Source organism: Leuciscus leuciscus (assembly GCF_965113295.1).
Source record: "Leuciscus leuciscus genome assembly, chromosome: 16".
In the NCBI taxonomy this organism is placed as follows: domain Eukaryota; kingdom Metazoa; phylum Chordata; class Actinopteri; order Cypriniformes; family Leuciscidae; genus Leuciscus; species Leuciscus leuciscus.
In genome coordinates, this window is record NC_138740.1 from 19,852,218 (window position 1) to 19,868,873 (window position 16,656).

Here is a 16,656-nt window from a genome sequence, read left to right on the forward strand (position 1 = left end):
ACTTGACTTGACTTGATTTGATTTGACTTGACTTGACTTGACGTGACTTTAAACCAAGAAATAGACTAGACAGAAGTGACAGAACCCTGACAAGATGTATTCTCAAATTTCCCTTGGGGGTCCCTAAGATGGCTCCTGAATGTGTTCCCTAAGGTAAAGTGGCCAGTATTGATGTGTATGCATTTATGATACAACAACAAATATTTTGTATCAAAGTGTAGAAATGCTACCTTTCCAAAGTAGAAAGGCATCAAGGCACGTCCGAATCCAATGTTAGCTTCTCTTCCTGTCTCCTGAGATCCCTTCATCTGATCGGAGATGAAGGCATTGTGAAGGAGAGCTTTCCTGTAGTTCAAACAGTAGAGCATTGACTCTTGCAATGCCAAGATCATGGGTTTGATTTCCCAGGGAAAGCAAGAACTGATAAGAATGTAAATGTGTACCTTGAAATGCAGTGTAAGTCGCTTTGGATAAAAGCATCTGCTAAATGTAAATGATCGATTTTTGAAGGCAGCATAGCTGTTTTCTTCACTACCTTTGATATCCCACAATCCTGTGCTTTCCATTCTGTGACAGTTAAGTCAAAAAATAAAGATGGTGATTTCTGATGATTCACTACTGATGTAATTTCCAGTGAGAAATGACTATTGTAGTAATTAAATATTCACTTAGTTATCAGCAAAGCTCGTTCTACTTTGCTGTAGATCATTAAACCGTTACCCTGCCTCAGAAGTCTGTCCAAAATCAGTTTCTTGAGGTGCCTTTGTACAAAAACGCTGCCAACAAAGTCATCGAGGCAACAAGTCAGCTGCCAATAAGTTTTCCGGACGCAGCCCTTGTGGTTGCATAGATTTAGAATGACCAGAATCCTGAATCATCAGTTTTTGCTGAATAAGGCTGACATATATGTAAATTGAAGTTATTAACAGTTAATGTGATGAACTCCACCTGCATTAACTTGAGGGGAACTGACATTACACAGTCATTCTAGCCACAGACATGTTTGCACAGAATGTTGTAAGGTGAAGCAACAGACGTCTGCGATAATCCAGTGGCCCCCGTTCTGCAGTGTGAATGGAAAGTCAGGACCCGTTTATCTTCAAATCGCTCCAGTGAAGAGCAACACCAGCTGCCAGAGCAAATAACTCAGCTTAGACCTTCGCTTGAAACACACTGTGACAGATCAAGCCAGTTTCTTGCGTTCCCCTGCCAGTTTGTGAGATGACCTCAAGGTTGAAGGTGCAATGGGGGGAATTTAGCATTCCTCACGCAATCGTGGCAGTGTACCCAAGCTCTAGACATATCTGGTTACCCATTACAGTAATGCACGTCAAATAGATTGTTTATTGGCAGTGCATAGCATAACTGACCCCTGATTTCAAACATTGCTTGTATGCAAGAGTGTGTGAGAGACTGCGCACACGTGGGTAAATACTGAAGTGCCCAGCATGAATGGGTCAACGAGTGTGTGTTTACATAACACTTATTCTCATTCTTAGCAAACTGGTGAGATAAATAACAGAACCAAGCAGTTTATTTGTAATTTATTACACATTTTGTTGTTCTTTAACAACAATAATTGAAAAAAAGCCTTGTATTTGGGATGGCTGGTTATAATTATTAATAACAGCTGATGAGAGAGACTTTTAAGTGCATGATTTGTGTGACTTTTACACATTACGCAATCCAAAAAGTGTTAGAAGTGAAGATGCACATACATATGAGCACTGCTTACTGCCTCGCTTTAAAAGCAACCGTAACCCCCTACACCAGCCATTTTACACACATTACTGACAATCTTGTCATTTTAAGCATGCTCCTAATCCTTTAAGAACTAACAGCCAAATGCAACAGTGTTTGAGATTGGAGTTAATTGGATTTTTTTCCCCTTCCAAGTATGCAGTGTTTGAACAGTTTAGATGGGGGAAAAAAAACATCTATTGAATTTCAAAACCCAAATATAACATCAAGAACCTTCTTGGATGTGATTTTTCCTCATCTCATTCTGAATATGTAATTCAGAGCGTTTCCCAAAAGCATCTTAAGCCTATACAGTGTTTTGGGTAACATTACAAGTAACGTAAGTTACATAATCAGATTACTTTTTTTCCAAGTAATAAGTAAAGTAACGTATTACTTTTACATTTACAACAAAATATCTTTACTTTGAGTTCCTTTTTCAAATAAGTAAGTGCAGAGGTGTTGTGTGCGCTGTCTGAACATGATGGTCATTGTAGTTCTAATCTAATTGTGAGAAAGCATTTACTCAACTCACTTGCACAAAAACAGATTTAGTATACCTCGAAATGAATAAAAACACAGTCGAATGCAAACTCAGAATATTATGCAAACCTGCAATAATTAATATGTTAAAGAATACAAATATACTTTATGTATTTAATTTCACTTTATTAAGCAATGTCTTTGGGGCTGAACTTTCATCTAAATAAACATCACATTTGTGTTTCAAAATAACTTTTTTTGTTGTTATAAAAAAAAAAAAGAGAAAAAGTAACGCAAAAGTAATGTAATGCATTACTTTCCAAAAAAGTAACTAACACAACTAGTTACTTTTTAGGGAGTAACACAATACTGTAATGCATTACTTTTAAAAGTAACTTTCCCCAAAACTGAGCCTATGTAGATAATAAACCCTGTTTACACCTGGTATTAAGATGCATTTTGGTCGATCGGCTCACAAGTGGACAACGCTAAATACAGGTGTAAAAGAGGCCTAAAATGTTTTGAGCTTGTCCACTTTAGACCACTTCCAGAGGTAGTCGAAAACGCATTCGACTGGATTCCTTACGTAGTGTAAACGCTAATGTGGTCGAATGTGTTCAAACAGTAGCAAAGACTACTCTCTATCTACTGACCTAAAGCATAAACATTATGGGAAGCGCGCTAGCCAGGCAGGATTTAAACTTTGTTGGCTGGAGACCCAAGTTTGGTTTGAAGACGAAAAACATACCAAGCACAATGTTCTCTCACCATTCCTGATTTATAACACGCACTCACAGAGCATAAATGAAAGCTGCTGTACTCCGTGTGTTTTCTGTCGTCGGGCGTGTTCATAGCTAAATTTCATTTAGCTAAATTTCATCATTCAGTTTTTTTCCATTTGATTGAAAAATCAGGACAGAAGTGCTTGAAAGTGGACAAAAGAGATGGGATTAAAACACCAGGTGTAAACAGGTATGTGTCTGCCTCGTCTACTTATCCGATCAAACAAAACACATCTTAATACCAGGTGTAAACACGGCCATATGGACCATGTATGCCAATAGTTTCTACGATCTACGATGCTTTTGGGAAATACAGCCCTGGTTTTTGCTGAATAATGCTGATATAGATGTTACCTGTTGAACATTGAGTTTGCTGAAGTTATTGATTGTTTGTGAAGTGAATGAGGCAGAACATTTAAGATTGAAGATTGACAGATTGCGTTCGGGTTGCCATAGGAATAAAGAGCAAGATTCATGAAGAGGGAGCATCTAGCGTTGCTCGATCATACAGGTTGTTCTTGGTTTAATTTGGGTCATCAGGTGCAGCAATCTTCTCCAGACTGGGCTCTACACCCCAGATCTCACGGGCGTACTGGGAGATGGTGCGGTCGCTGGAGAACTTGCCTGAACCGGCGATGTTGAGGATGACTTTCTTGGTCCATTCCTTAGGTTTCTGTCAACAGGAGGATATTTATAAATGATCAAGGTTCATAATTTCTCAATTTGTTTGACAATGTAACAACAAAGACAGTTTGCACACTTACCTTATACAATGCACTGACTTTATCTTGGCATTTAATGTAGTCTTCATAGTCAGCAAACACCTTGAACCTGTGCGGCAAAACAAAACATGATTGATATACAAATGTAGTTAAAATATGTTCTACAGCAGCATATTATTTATATTAAAAGGTGTCTATTTCTTTAAAGACCCAGATATAAGATTTTTTGAACGGACTTCAAATAAACTCTCTGTGAGATGAACAGCAGATGATGTGTAAGGTTCAGTAGTTCCTTTAGTTATAAGTTATAATTATCTCCCCATATATATTGTGTATAGTTGTTAAAACGAAGGAAAATACAAATCATTTGGAAAATGAAAGAATTTTGTTTCCAGGATGGATGGCTGCACAATTTTCAATTACAGTCAAAAATAATGCCTATCTTGGGAGTTGTATGTTTTCCTTGTACAACAGGGGAAAAAAATGGTCTCTTTCACTGACTATCTGTGTTTGTGGTAATGTGTACATGAATGTTTCTTGTTCCTATTTGTCTACCTATCATGGTGCATCAGCATGTTGACGATATCCTTGAAGAGGTCTGGCTGTTTTGGGCTGAAGAACCCTCCAGAGATCTGGTCCATGGCTTGCTTCAGCTCTGGAATACGATTGTAGAACTCGGATGCGTTGTATCTGCCAGATGGAAGGAGGTCATGTCACATACAGTACATACATACACTGTGTGAGTGCTTATTATTATATCACAAAATTCTAACTTTTATTTTATTTTGTATTAAAAATAGTATTTTTTTCCCAAACCCTCTAGCATCCATGGCTTCGACATCCTCCACTCTCATGCCGAAAATAAAGAAATTGTCATCTCCTGCTTCCTCTGCCATCTCCACATTGGCTCCATCCATGGTGCCGATGGTCAGAGCTCCATTCAGCATGAACTTCATGTTACCTGTTCCAGAAGCTTCTGTGCCGGCTGTGGAGATCTGCTCGGACAGGTCAGATGCTGGGATCACTGACAAAAACAAGGATATTCTTCATTAACACATGACTCACACTTTCAGGTGAATATAAGGCAGTATAAGTGGCGCTGGAATGAGTTTTAAAGTGAGGAACCGAAGATGGGCAGGTAGAGTTACAATGCTGCAATGTTTTAACCAGCATGTTATTTTCATTTTTTTATTAATTAATCACATTTAGTATTAACTTAAATTATATTATTAAAATATCAAGGTATGATTAAAAATAAAATACAATAACTTAAACATTTGAAATTCTCTATTACATTGATCGTGTATGTGTTTTATAAATGGAAAAGTGTGTCATGAAATGTTATTTGTGAGGTTTCTGTCTTTGTCAGTGGAAAAATGCACATTTAATTTATATGATAACTCCATCTTTACACCTTCCAGCGCCCCTGGATAATATCAAGACACTTCAAATGTTGTAATTTGGCACCTTTCTCAGCAAGGGTTACTCTGTAGTTCTCCAGGAAAATGACTTTGAGGCGGTCGCCCACCACCGGGTCATTGTTTACCACCTCACCAATAGCCGTGATGAGACGAATAATCATTTTAGCTGTGTGGTAGCCTGGAGCAGCCTGGGAAAGATTGAGCAGAACATTATAACACATACAACAGAACAATTCAGATATGACAAAAGAATTAAACAAACATCTTCATGCTAATCTGACTGCATTGGAGTCACTTGACATGGTAAGATTACCTTTCCTCCAATCATAATTGTTCTTGGGGTCCACTGCTTGTTAGGCTCTTTCCTGATACCTGCAAAATAGAAATAACTCATATATTTTATATCTCCTCAAAGAAAACACCCCTGACTGATAGTGATAGTGGTAAAGGGTCAAATATTTTTTCATTAATTAATGCTTATTTTCTCTTACAAAAAAGTCAAAAACGTCTCCTCAGAGAAGACAACCCTGACTAAAAGCAATAGTAAAAAGGGGGAAATGTTTAATTTATTTTATTTTATAATATAAAATATAATTTTTATGTATGTTTATTTTCTCTTCCAAAAAATACACCTGACTGATAGTGATAATGAGAAGGGGACATGAAGGAGTTAAAGGGATAGTTCACCCAAAAATGAAAATTCTGTCATTATTAACTCCCCCTCAAGTTGTTCCAAACCTGTGTAATTTCTTTGTTCTGCAAAGGAAGATATTTGGGAGATTGTTTGTAACCAAGCAGATTTCGGACCCCATCTGCTTGGTTACAAACATTCTCCCAAATATCTTCCTTTGCAGAACAAAGAAATGTATACAGGTTTGGAACAACTTGAGAGGGAGTAAATGACAGGATGTTTTTACATTTTTGAGTGAACTATCCCTTTAAAGTGCAGAAGCCACTCACGGTTGTAGAAAGTGATAATGTGTAGACAGTTGAGCAGCTGCCTCTTATACTCATGGATTCTCTTCACCTGAAGGTCAAACATTGAGTTGGGGTTGATCTTTACTTTGTAGTGCTCTTCCAGGTGCACAGCGAACTTCAGCTTGTTCTCCTGGAAGAGGTGCGAACATCAAGAAAAAAATCCATTTTAAATTCCAAAACCCACTGGGTAGTTCATATGGTCCACATTTTCATAATTTCTAACCTGTTTAACTTTGGCGATATCTCGAATGAAAGCCTCATCGTTGACGAAATTACGAAGCTTTTGCAGCTGATCCAGATCACGAATGAAGTCCTCTCCGATTCTCTAAGATTTGAGCAGGCCAAAGAGAGTCAGAGCAAGAATACGACTATCACACCATGACATTATACATTATATAAAAGTGCAATTAGTGCAGACACAGCTGCTGTCACAGTCGCAGTCAGTTATGTTAATAAACAACAAGCTCACCAACCTCTGCAATGACCTCAGCCAGACCAGGGTTGCACATCACCAACCAACGGCGAGGGGTGATACCATTGGTTTTGTTCTGGAACTTTTTTGGATCCATCTCAAAGAAGTCTTTGAATCTATTTAGTAAAGGAATAGGGTCATTATTTACTCACCCTCATGTCGTTAGAAACTAGTAGAAATTTAAGTCAATTATTCACTGAGAACGACTGTGACCGGGTGATTTGTAAAAACATTTCATTAACAAATTGTTCAGTCTGTTTAGTGAACCGTATAAACTGCACAATCTCAAAACAACAATTTACCATAAGTTAGTTAAGATTGTATGTAAAGATCTGTGATTAACATGGTTTGTCTGTATGTGTGTTTGAATACATACATGGTAGCTTTGAGGATGTCGGAGTGGATACGTGCCACACCGTTGACTGCATGAGAGCCAACGATGCACAAATGAGCCATGTTGACTCTCTTCTGTCCATCCTCCTCAATGAGAGACATGCGGCGCATACGGTCCACATCACCGGGGTAAAGAGAGGCCACGCGCTATAACAACAAACAGACTGTTCTGTATACAACACGCTCACAAAACACGCTTTTTGATGTTACGGTATCTATCAGCAGGAAAGAAATACTTTTATTAACCAAGGATGCGTTAAATTGAACAGACGTGACAGTAAAGACTTCTATCATGTTACAAAATATTTTCAAAAATGCTGTTCTTTTGAACTTTCTATTCATCAAATAATTGTGGAAAACTAGTGCTGTCAAATCGATGAATCGTGATTAATCGCATCTAACAAACGTTTGTGTTTATATAATATATGTATGTGACATATAAATATATATGTATATATGCTTATGTACAGAATATGTATATATTTATTCACGCAAATACTAATATACTGTACATACACATTTATTATATTAACACAAACGTTTATGTTAGATACGATTAATCGCGATTAATCGATTTGACAGCACTAGTTTTTCTTGAGCAGCAAATCAGCATATTAAAATGATTTCTGAAGGATCATGTGACACTGTGATGATGCTGAAAATTCAGCTTTGCCATCACAGGAATTAATTACATTTTAAAATATATTGAAATAGAAAATAATTATTTTAAATTGTAACAATATTTCACAATAATAGTTTTAACTGTATTTTAGATCAAGTACACATCAAAGCATTAAAAGATTTGCTTAAAAATCTTACAGACCCAAAACTTTTTAACGGCCAAATCTTGGCCCTCTGGTGTAGTGTAAAAGTGTGTTATAGTTTTGTGTTGTGTTGAAGCTGGACCTCCATGTGGCGGCGGTTGATTTCGTAGATGATCTCGAGGTGCCGGGGCAGCAGGGACTGGAAGAGGTCAATAGGCCAGCGTTCCAGAGCCTCAGGCAGCACAGTGTGGTTGGTGTAGGCACAGGTCCTAATGCAGATGTCCCATGCCTGCAGAGAGTGAGGGAGTTTACACAGTTTGGCTTACAACTTATCCAGTAGACTTCATTTATATCAAGAGTAACCTGGGATTTTAAAACACTTTTATTTAATGTTAACTATAAATAAGGAACAAAACAAATATCATTTTAAAAGTAATATATATAGTGAATGTAATGATGGTGTTGTTCACTGTTCAGTATAATTTTTGAGATCTGAGATTGTCTGCACTCTGTCGCCCTCTAGAGTTATGAGTCTGTGGCCTTTTAGTGCTGTATGAAACTTGAAGGGATGAAAAAAAAAAAAAAAAAAACTTCACAAATCTCAAACCTTCTCCCACGTTAGTTTTTCCTCATCAACCAGCACTCTCATCAGCTCAGGGATGGCTAAGGCAGGGTGAGTGTCGTTTAGCTGAATGGCCACCTGAAAGCAGTCAAACAAAAGAAGATCAAGAAAAGCAGATCTGTGACACCCACACCTTTCACTGCTGAAAGAAACGTCAAGACACATGAGACTTTAGAGGATCTTCATATATGTATAAGATAGGTGAACGGAGCTGACCTTGTCAGGCAGAGTGTTGAAGTCTGTGCGCACAATATCCCTGGAGCCGAACTTGGAAACCTTGAAGCGGCGGATGATGTCTTGGAGAGTCGCAGCCACTACAAAGTACTCCTGCTTCAATCTGAGCTCCTTACCTTCAAAAAACTACAAGACAGGGACCGAAAGCTTCAGGCAGGTGCTTAAAGACCACTTGTGTCAAAACTATGGCTGTCCTTAATGGAATAGTTGACCCAGAGATTGAATGGTATTATGATGCTTTTGAGGCCCTTTTTAAAGTTTGAAAGCCTCAGTCTTCATACATTGTAAAAGCAAACAGCATCTTCCTCAAAATTTTAATATTGACCGAATGTTAATTTTTGGGTGAACTTTTCCTTTAAATTAAGGACCTATTGTGTGTTTACTGACGTTGTCATTCGGGTAGAGCACACGAGAGATGTTCTCAGCCAGGTTCCTGTCCAGCACGGCCTGAATGTAGCCACCAACATTAACTGAGGATGGAAGGAGAACATGTAAGACAGAGTCCAGATTGAATGGTTTAAGGCAGGGGTATCCAAACCTGCTCCTGGAGGGCCACTGTCCTGCAAAGTTTAGCTCCAACTTGCCTCAACACACCTGCCTGGAAGTTTCTAGTATGCCTAGTAAGAACTAGATTAGCTTGTTTAGGTGTGTCTATTTGGTATATAAATATATATAGCACCACATATATTTATATAGAATTTTGTACAATTGATTTCTTTAAATCAAACATCTTTACAGTATTAAACATGAAAAAAGTGTCAGTGGCGCTTTAAATTAGATTTGCAACTTCAATTTCTACTATAAAGCAGTGTGTTCATGTTTTTACTCATGTTTGACCTCAACCACCTGAACAAAAGAAATGAACCAGATAGGATTTCCACATCAAAGATGGCAGAGCCTCAGAGCCACACTATTACGTCAAAGCTACTTAAAGGCAAGCCTACAAGCCTACAAGCGTTACGCCTGTTAACGCTACGGTACAGAGAAGGAGACCAGAGGCCTATTTTTTTTAATGGATGTCAATGGAAGAAAGCCTTCACTACACTGAAAAAATGGCTTTTGTGGGAAAACGGCTTATCATTTAACGAATCTACGGCCTATCGGCCAATCTTCAACATATTTGCTCTTAAACATTTGTTTTGTAGGCTACTTATCTATTTTTAGAGTTTACCAGCCCGATCTCACGGGAAAACGTAAAAATTGTACGAAGTGGCTTATTCGTACGAATTCATTCGACCTGACTCGTACGAATTAGTACGATTTTTGCAAAATCGTACATATTTTACGAATTGGCCAATTCGTATGAATTCATACGAATGACCTACCCCTGACCCCGCCCCTAAACCTACCCATCACGTGGGTTTAGACAATTCGTACAAATTCGTACGAGTGAGGTCGTACGAATTAGTACGAATTAGCCAACTTTTTATCATTTGTACGAATTCGTACGAATTGGTCGTGAGATAGCGAGAAAAAAATGCTGTTTTACAAGAGAAGTCACAAACAACTGCGTGACAGGTAGGATTCAGTTTACATTAATTTATATGGTATCCACAAACAGTGACTGACTGACAGTGACGCAACTCTTAACGAAACTAAATGACGTCAAGGCTGTAATGTGATTGGTTATTAAGGCACACGTGATCCAAGTTAGCCGTAACGCTTTCTCCAATGGTAGAGCCACGTATCTCCCAATAATAAGACCATCTCTGCTATTACATCATCGCCACGAACCAGTGGTAGTTTTAAAGGTGTTTAAAAGTGAACTTTTGCGGGAAGTTCACTTTGGCAAGTAGTTTCAAAATCCCCAAAACAAGCTCCAAACTAACTTAGTTTTGGCCTGATTTTGTAGGAAATGACCTCATACTTGTTCGTTCTTCAATTACGCTTGAAGTATATTGGGCCTTAGTATGCTGGTTAGTATGGTCTAGGCTGGTGTTTTCAGCATGTACGATAACTGTCACTGGCACTCACAGTCTTTCAGGTTGAAATCGCATGGGGCTTTAGCAGACCACAGCCTCATGGTGTTTACGATGTTGTTTCTGTATCCTGGTACAGGGGTGTCGTAGGGCAAAGCCAAGACAACCTGGGTAAACAATATAAAAGGGGTTTATAAATATAGTATCAATACACACAAACGTACAGCTTAATGAATGGTGATGCTATACCTGAGTATCAACCCATTTCACTCCATCTGGGTGATGCTCTGTCCTACCAAAAAAGTGCACGGGACGCATATATTCTGGACGGGCTTTCTCCCATGGGTTACCATAGCGGAGCCAGTCGTCTGCCTCTTCAACCTGTCCATCATTGGTATTATACGGATTTCAAGATATGTGCAGAGTAAACATGTTTAATTAAGTAATATTTATGCATGTTTAAAACTGGAAAAAAAAATGTTAGAAATAGCAAGCTCCATTAATTCATTGGGGTTTGTTTATCTTTTCTTTTTGTTTTTCAAATCAAGTCAAACTATTAAAGGTCATTTAAACTACCTGCCAGCCATTGCTGATTTTCTGGTTGAAGATACCAAATTCATAGCGAATTCCGTAACCGTAGGCAGCCAGGCCAAGAGAGGCCATAGAGTCCAGAAAGCAAGCTAACAGACAAAGAGAGAGAGACCAAGGGCGACTTTTCAGAAACAGATTTATCATGCTTGAGAAAGGTTCTTTAGCTTTGAAAGTTTCAAAATCAGGCTGTTCCACTATTCTCTGACTTTCTTGTGCAAAGTTGAAAAAATCCATATACTTAGAATGATGGTTTCTCTTTCAAACCTAAGGTCAGATTACTCACCAGCAAGACGGCCAAGGCCTCCATTTCCCAGTCCAGCATCTTCCTCCATCTCCTGCAGCTCTTCCATGTCCAGACCCAGCTGTGGAACAAGGTGTGTAATCATTAATTGGTTTCAAAACAATAATCTAAAGCAATACACTGGCTTCGTTGTGTTGTCTTACCTGATATGTGGCTTCATCACAAGCGTTCTCCAGGGCCAGGTTCACCATAGTGTTCTGCAAGGTACGGCCCATGTAGAACTCCAGGGAAAGGTAATATACACGCTAACAGACACAAGAAGGTTAAAACAGAGTTAGTCAGGAGTCATTCATTGTTTGTGTTTATTATTAGGGGTTAAAGCGCGTAGTGGTGAAACCCTATTGTAATTGTTAGAATTTCCAAGGATCAGCTAAAAGTGATCAGGCAGACCAGACCGCAAGTCCAAACCCGTCTAACATCATCGAGGCTCGCCCCAAGTGGCCTGATGGTGGTGCTACAGTGAACAAAAGTATGTAATGGCTCATAACTGGTATGCGGTGTCTTTGTCCAAGGTGCCACGGATTGTCTATGAGGACATTCACGCATCTCAAAAAACATGGATGCAGTCGGCCAATGAATTTTGAGCAGCATACGAAATTCATTTGCGATAAGAAATGCAATAATTTGTTACATTTTGCATGGCACCTAACTTTTTCTGCAGCAGTTTATTTCTGCTACTAAAGAAGTCGCCATCTACAGGGTATTGAAGGTACTATTTCTTGTGCATTTTGCCCTTACTCACCCAAACTAGTCAACAAGGCTACTTTACGTGAAGTGCATTGGCAGGTAGTTGCTGAACCGTGCTTCATATACGAGAACAAGCAGCCGGTGAAACAGCTCAAACATGCATTTTAGTCTGGGACTAGGCTTAAGCCTCGTCTGTGAAACCGGCGGTATGACATTTAAGAGTGACTTGTAATGGAGTCGTTTTTGCTCTAAGGTATCAGTACTGTTAATCAGCCATGGTTTCCAGGTATACTCTTTACAACTCTGACATGAACTTTGAGCAATGATTTTTTTAAGCATTTATTAATCTTTAATGTTAGAAAAAATATAAAGGTTTATTTTTTGTTCATGTAGTACATTTAACTTATGCATACATTTTTTTTTTTTTTAAATGTTGAAATTAACATCAATAAATATTAATAAATGATGTAGAAGTATTCTTCATTGTTAGTTCATGTTAACTAGTGAAGTTAAATGAAACCTTACTGTAGTGTTAATATTTCTTTATATAAATATATTTAAGGAACATGAAATTGCTTACGTAATGGTAATGTCAATATATTGATTTGGGGTTACCAAGTTCTCCATGGATCATCCTCCGCCTGGGCACTATTTTTAGACTTTATTAAGGACTATTTTAATGCTTTCTGGCAGAGGGATAATTTAACACATGGCAATCCGATACCATCCCTGTTGTAGCCTTTGACATTTTAGGCCTTCCTTTGGTGTTGGGTATGAAAAGCAAGTGAGAGAAAGAGACAGTGGAGGTGAGAGTGGGTGTGTGGTGGCACGACGGGCTGAAACAGACTAGTCAGAGATTGGGGAAGGTCAGTGGTGTTATATAACAGTGGCATTTTGACTCCAGCAAAAATAACCAGCAGTGAGGTCAGCAGAAAAGGTTACAGAGTATGTAATATTATTCTGTAAAGCAGCTAATGAAGAAGTTCTGAGTGCAGACCAGCGTGTTGTGCAAGTTTTTAATGATGTTAAAAACTATGAAACAGATGGCAATGTCCAGGTAAACCACAAACTTCTGCCCACACCAGCAGTTTCTTAGCATCCAAAAGCTTTGAACTCATGAAACTGGTTTCTTAGACAAGGTTTCTCACATCACTTCCACAATCACATTTTCACGGAAACAGTCATGAGCCTCACTGGAGCTCTAATGTTTGAGGAGCAGGAGCAGAAAATAACTCTCTAAAGAAGTTCATGTCATTTTTTATTTATGGTATTTTTCCTGTAAAAAGTTTGTATAGTCTTTATAACTCTGATTTATTATGAGGCTCAATTACACACCTCTTCCCATATAGGTTTCTACAGTGACCTTTCTTTTAGGGAGCAACTTTTGACCTTTATATCCTAGACACCAATTCCATCCAGGGATTTCGAGCTACACTGGAGAGGAAAAGGTCAGGGATGCTGAGCTGTGGTTTCATCTCCTGTCATCCGATTCAGATTTTGATGCCTTGAGTACTGACACATTCTTGTTATACTTTTACTGCTGCTTGATCTTTTTAATATTTACAAAAGGTCCCTCTAGTAACCTTTCAATGAAGTATAATAAGCTGTAAATCAGATAAAATATTATATAAATATAGGTGTTTAATATAAATCAAGATGCTTTATGCATGCACATGACAGGATGCATTAATCTGGAGATGCACTTTTTGTGCTAATGTACAGATCATGCTATTGATCAGCTAAAATATTCATTAGCAGAAATTACATTAGACTACCAAAGATGTGTTACTTTTGCACTTTGCTTTTAATCTATAAGTGAATCCTGATTATATTTAGCAGAGGGTGCTGCTGATCCTGAAGAGCTCTCAAGAAGGGGTCAGAAAAGGTCAACAATGCTGTGGTCAAGCAGGGCATCGCCCCTGCACAGATGCCATGTTATTAGAGATGCACTGACGGATGGAGTTATTAATTGCTTACAAATCTTTGGTTTTGGTGCAGTAGTGTCATGCATGGACTTGCTTTTGCTTTGGTACACTCTCGACATGCATGAACTTACTTTGGGGTCTTTCTCGTAATAATGCTGCTGTGTTCTGATCCATCTGCCTACCAAGTGGTCTCTGACTGTGTGCGCGAGCGCAAAGTAATAATCCCGTTTGGTGGATACGTTCCTGTCCTTTACCAGCGTGAAATGCAAATGACGATTAAAGTTTTTCTTTAAGTCCGACACATTCTCCACACCGGCGAGCCCCTTCACAGAAATCTGCTTCTTCCTGTCGTGGTCTGACAGTGGTTTGGACATGGTGACAGCAGTCTCGTCTTCGGATCAGGTATGAGTGTAAAACACAAGACCGCACGCAACAGCACCCATGCCTCGTTCACGGCTCTCCTTATTTAAAGTCTCCCTCATGAATATTAATTAGCGGGCGGGGTCGGCGCGTAGCCATCATCCAATTACGTTTTCAATCTAAGTTTACGCTTTTTGAACAAGAAGAGACGGTGTTTTGTTTTTAACGCAGCTGTTAAATACTATGCACAATAGAAGTGTAAATTAGCCTATTGATAAATAGCAGTATTTTGAGTTGAACAGCAACTCGTATACAATAGCTTGAGTGTGCAGAACTCATGGAGCACAAGACATTAATAGCTGCAATGACCCAGCTCAAAGGCCATGATATTTAAACGGCATGCGGCTCACATAGTTCGATATAACAGCTGAGCACCACAGCATCTGGATACAGCACCACACATGAATTCTTAATCTAAAACACAAAATAAACAATTAAACAATCAGTTATTAATAGATATCTTCCTAATTTACATTGCACTGAACATAATCTAAATGTACACTTACATTTAAGATAAATATTAGGCAGTACAAGCAGTGGAATTTTTTTTTTTTTTTGTGCAAATATTTTAATATCCTAAATCACAATCCTAGTCCAATTTTATTCCTAATTAAACACCACTCATTTATTCTTATTCCATCAGGTTTAGGTTTTAACTTTGAAACACTGTAAAAAAAAAAAAAAAAAAAGTTACCAAATGAGACATTAAGCATTATGTTAGCCTACTTTATTTGTTTTTCAATTTCAATAAAGCAAGTTTTTTTACATTTTGGTCAATACAAACTTCAGTAGTGAGAGATTAAAGTATATGACAATATGTGGCCACTGAGGGGAGCCAACACAACTGTTAAAGTTCAAGTTGATCACACCCGCAGAACTAGATAGTGGATGTGTGAAATAGTTTGTGTCCATGCTTTATTATCACAGTCCTGAAAAGTCCCCCCCCAAAAAAGAAGTATTTATTCAAAATAGAAATCATTTCTAACAATATAAATCTTTACAATCACTTTTTATCAATTTAACACATCCTTGCTGAAAAAAAGAATAAACTTTTTTCCAAAAAAAAAAAGAAAAAAAGATTGACCCCAAAGTTTTGAATGGTAGGGTATATTGTTACAAACAATTTCTATTTTAAATAAATGCTGTTCTTTATTTAACTTCTTATTCATCAAAGAATCCAACATTGATAATAACTGAATATCAAATCAGTGATTTTTGAAGGATTATGTGGCACTGAATACTGGAGTAATGGCTGATGAAAATTCAGCTTTGCATCACAGAAATAAATTATATTTTAAAGTATATTAAAATAGAAAACCATTATTTTAAATTGTATTAATATTTCACAATATTACTGTTTTTTCTGTATTTTTGGTCAAATAAATGCCGGCTTGATGAGCTTCTTTCAAAAAAATTGTAATGTTTCCAAACTTTTGACCGGAACTGTGTACATATATATATATATATATATATATATATATATATATATATATATATATATATATATATATATATATATATATATATATATATATATATATATATATATTGGCTGGTAATGGTAACACTTTACAACAAGGTCTCATGTGTTAACAATAGTTAATGTATTAACTAACATGAACTAGCAATGAGCAATACATTTGTTACAGTATTTATTAATCTTTGTTAATGTTAGTTAATAAAAATCCAGTTGTTCATTGTTTGTTCATATTAGTTCACAGTGCATTAACTGATGTTAACAAATACAACTTTTGATTTTAATAATTAGTAAATGTTAAAATTAGCATGATCTAAGACTCGAATTAATGTTGCAAGAAGTATTGTCCATTCTTTGTTTATGTTAACTAAATTTGTTAATTAATTAAGGTAACTAATGAAACCTTATTGTAAATTGTTACCCATTTTTTAAACATAAACTTCATAACTTTTTTAAATCCATGCTTAAAATAAGAAAACAAAATCAAGATATGAAGAGTTCAGATGCAAAAGCCTCTAAGTGCCATCTGAAATTTTCTTCTAGAATGATCATTTTTATCAAGCTCGTATATTTAAGTTCAGTAATTTCACTTAAATGGCAATGAAATTTACCTATTAATTGTAATTTAAGTGAAATTACTGAACTTAAATATACGAACTTGATAAAAATGATCATTCTAGAAGAAAATTGCAGATGGCACTTAGAGGCTTTTGCATCTGAACTCT

At 37.3% G+C, this 16,656-nt stretch overlaps 1 protein-coding gene across 1 annotated transcript; it reads right to left on the minus strand.

The window, feature by feature from the left end:
• Window positions 1-1,529: 1,529 nt before the first annotated feature.
• Window positions 1,530-14,567, minus strand: pygma (phosphorylase, glycogen, muscle A). Its single transcript, XM_082140938.1, has 20 exons — window positions 14,166-14,567; window positions 11,566-11,667; window positions 11,405-11,483; window positions 11,107-11,210; window positions 10,780-10,911; window positions 10,586-10,697; window positions 8,999-9,081; window positions 8,594-8,737; window positions 8,363-8,455; window positions 7,898-8,044; window positions 6,975-7,138; window positions 6,600-6,714; window positions 6,350-6,451; window positions 6,109-6,256; window positions 5,462-5,520; window positions 5,195-5,336; window positions 4,544-4,751; window positions 4,283-4,417; window positions 3,770-3,836; window positions 1,530-3,678 (listed from the first exon to the last, which is right to left on the minus strand). The coding sequence occupies exons 1-20, from the start codon at window positions 14,406-14,408 to the stop codon at window positions 3,529-3,531; spliced, it is 2,529 nt and encodes an 842-aa protein (XP_081997064.1). The 5' UTR covers window positions 14,409-14,567; the 3' UTR covers window positions 1,530-3,528.
• Between the last annotated feature and the right edge of the window lie 2,089 nt (window positions 14,568-16,656).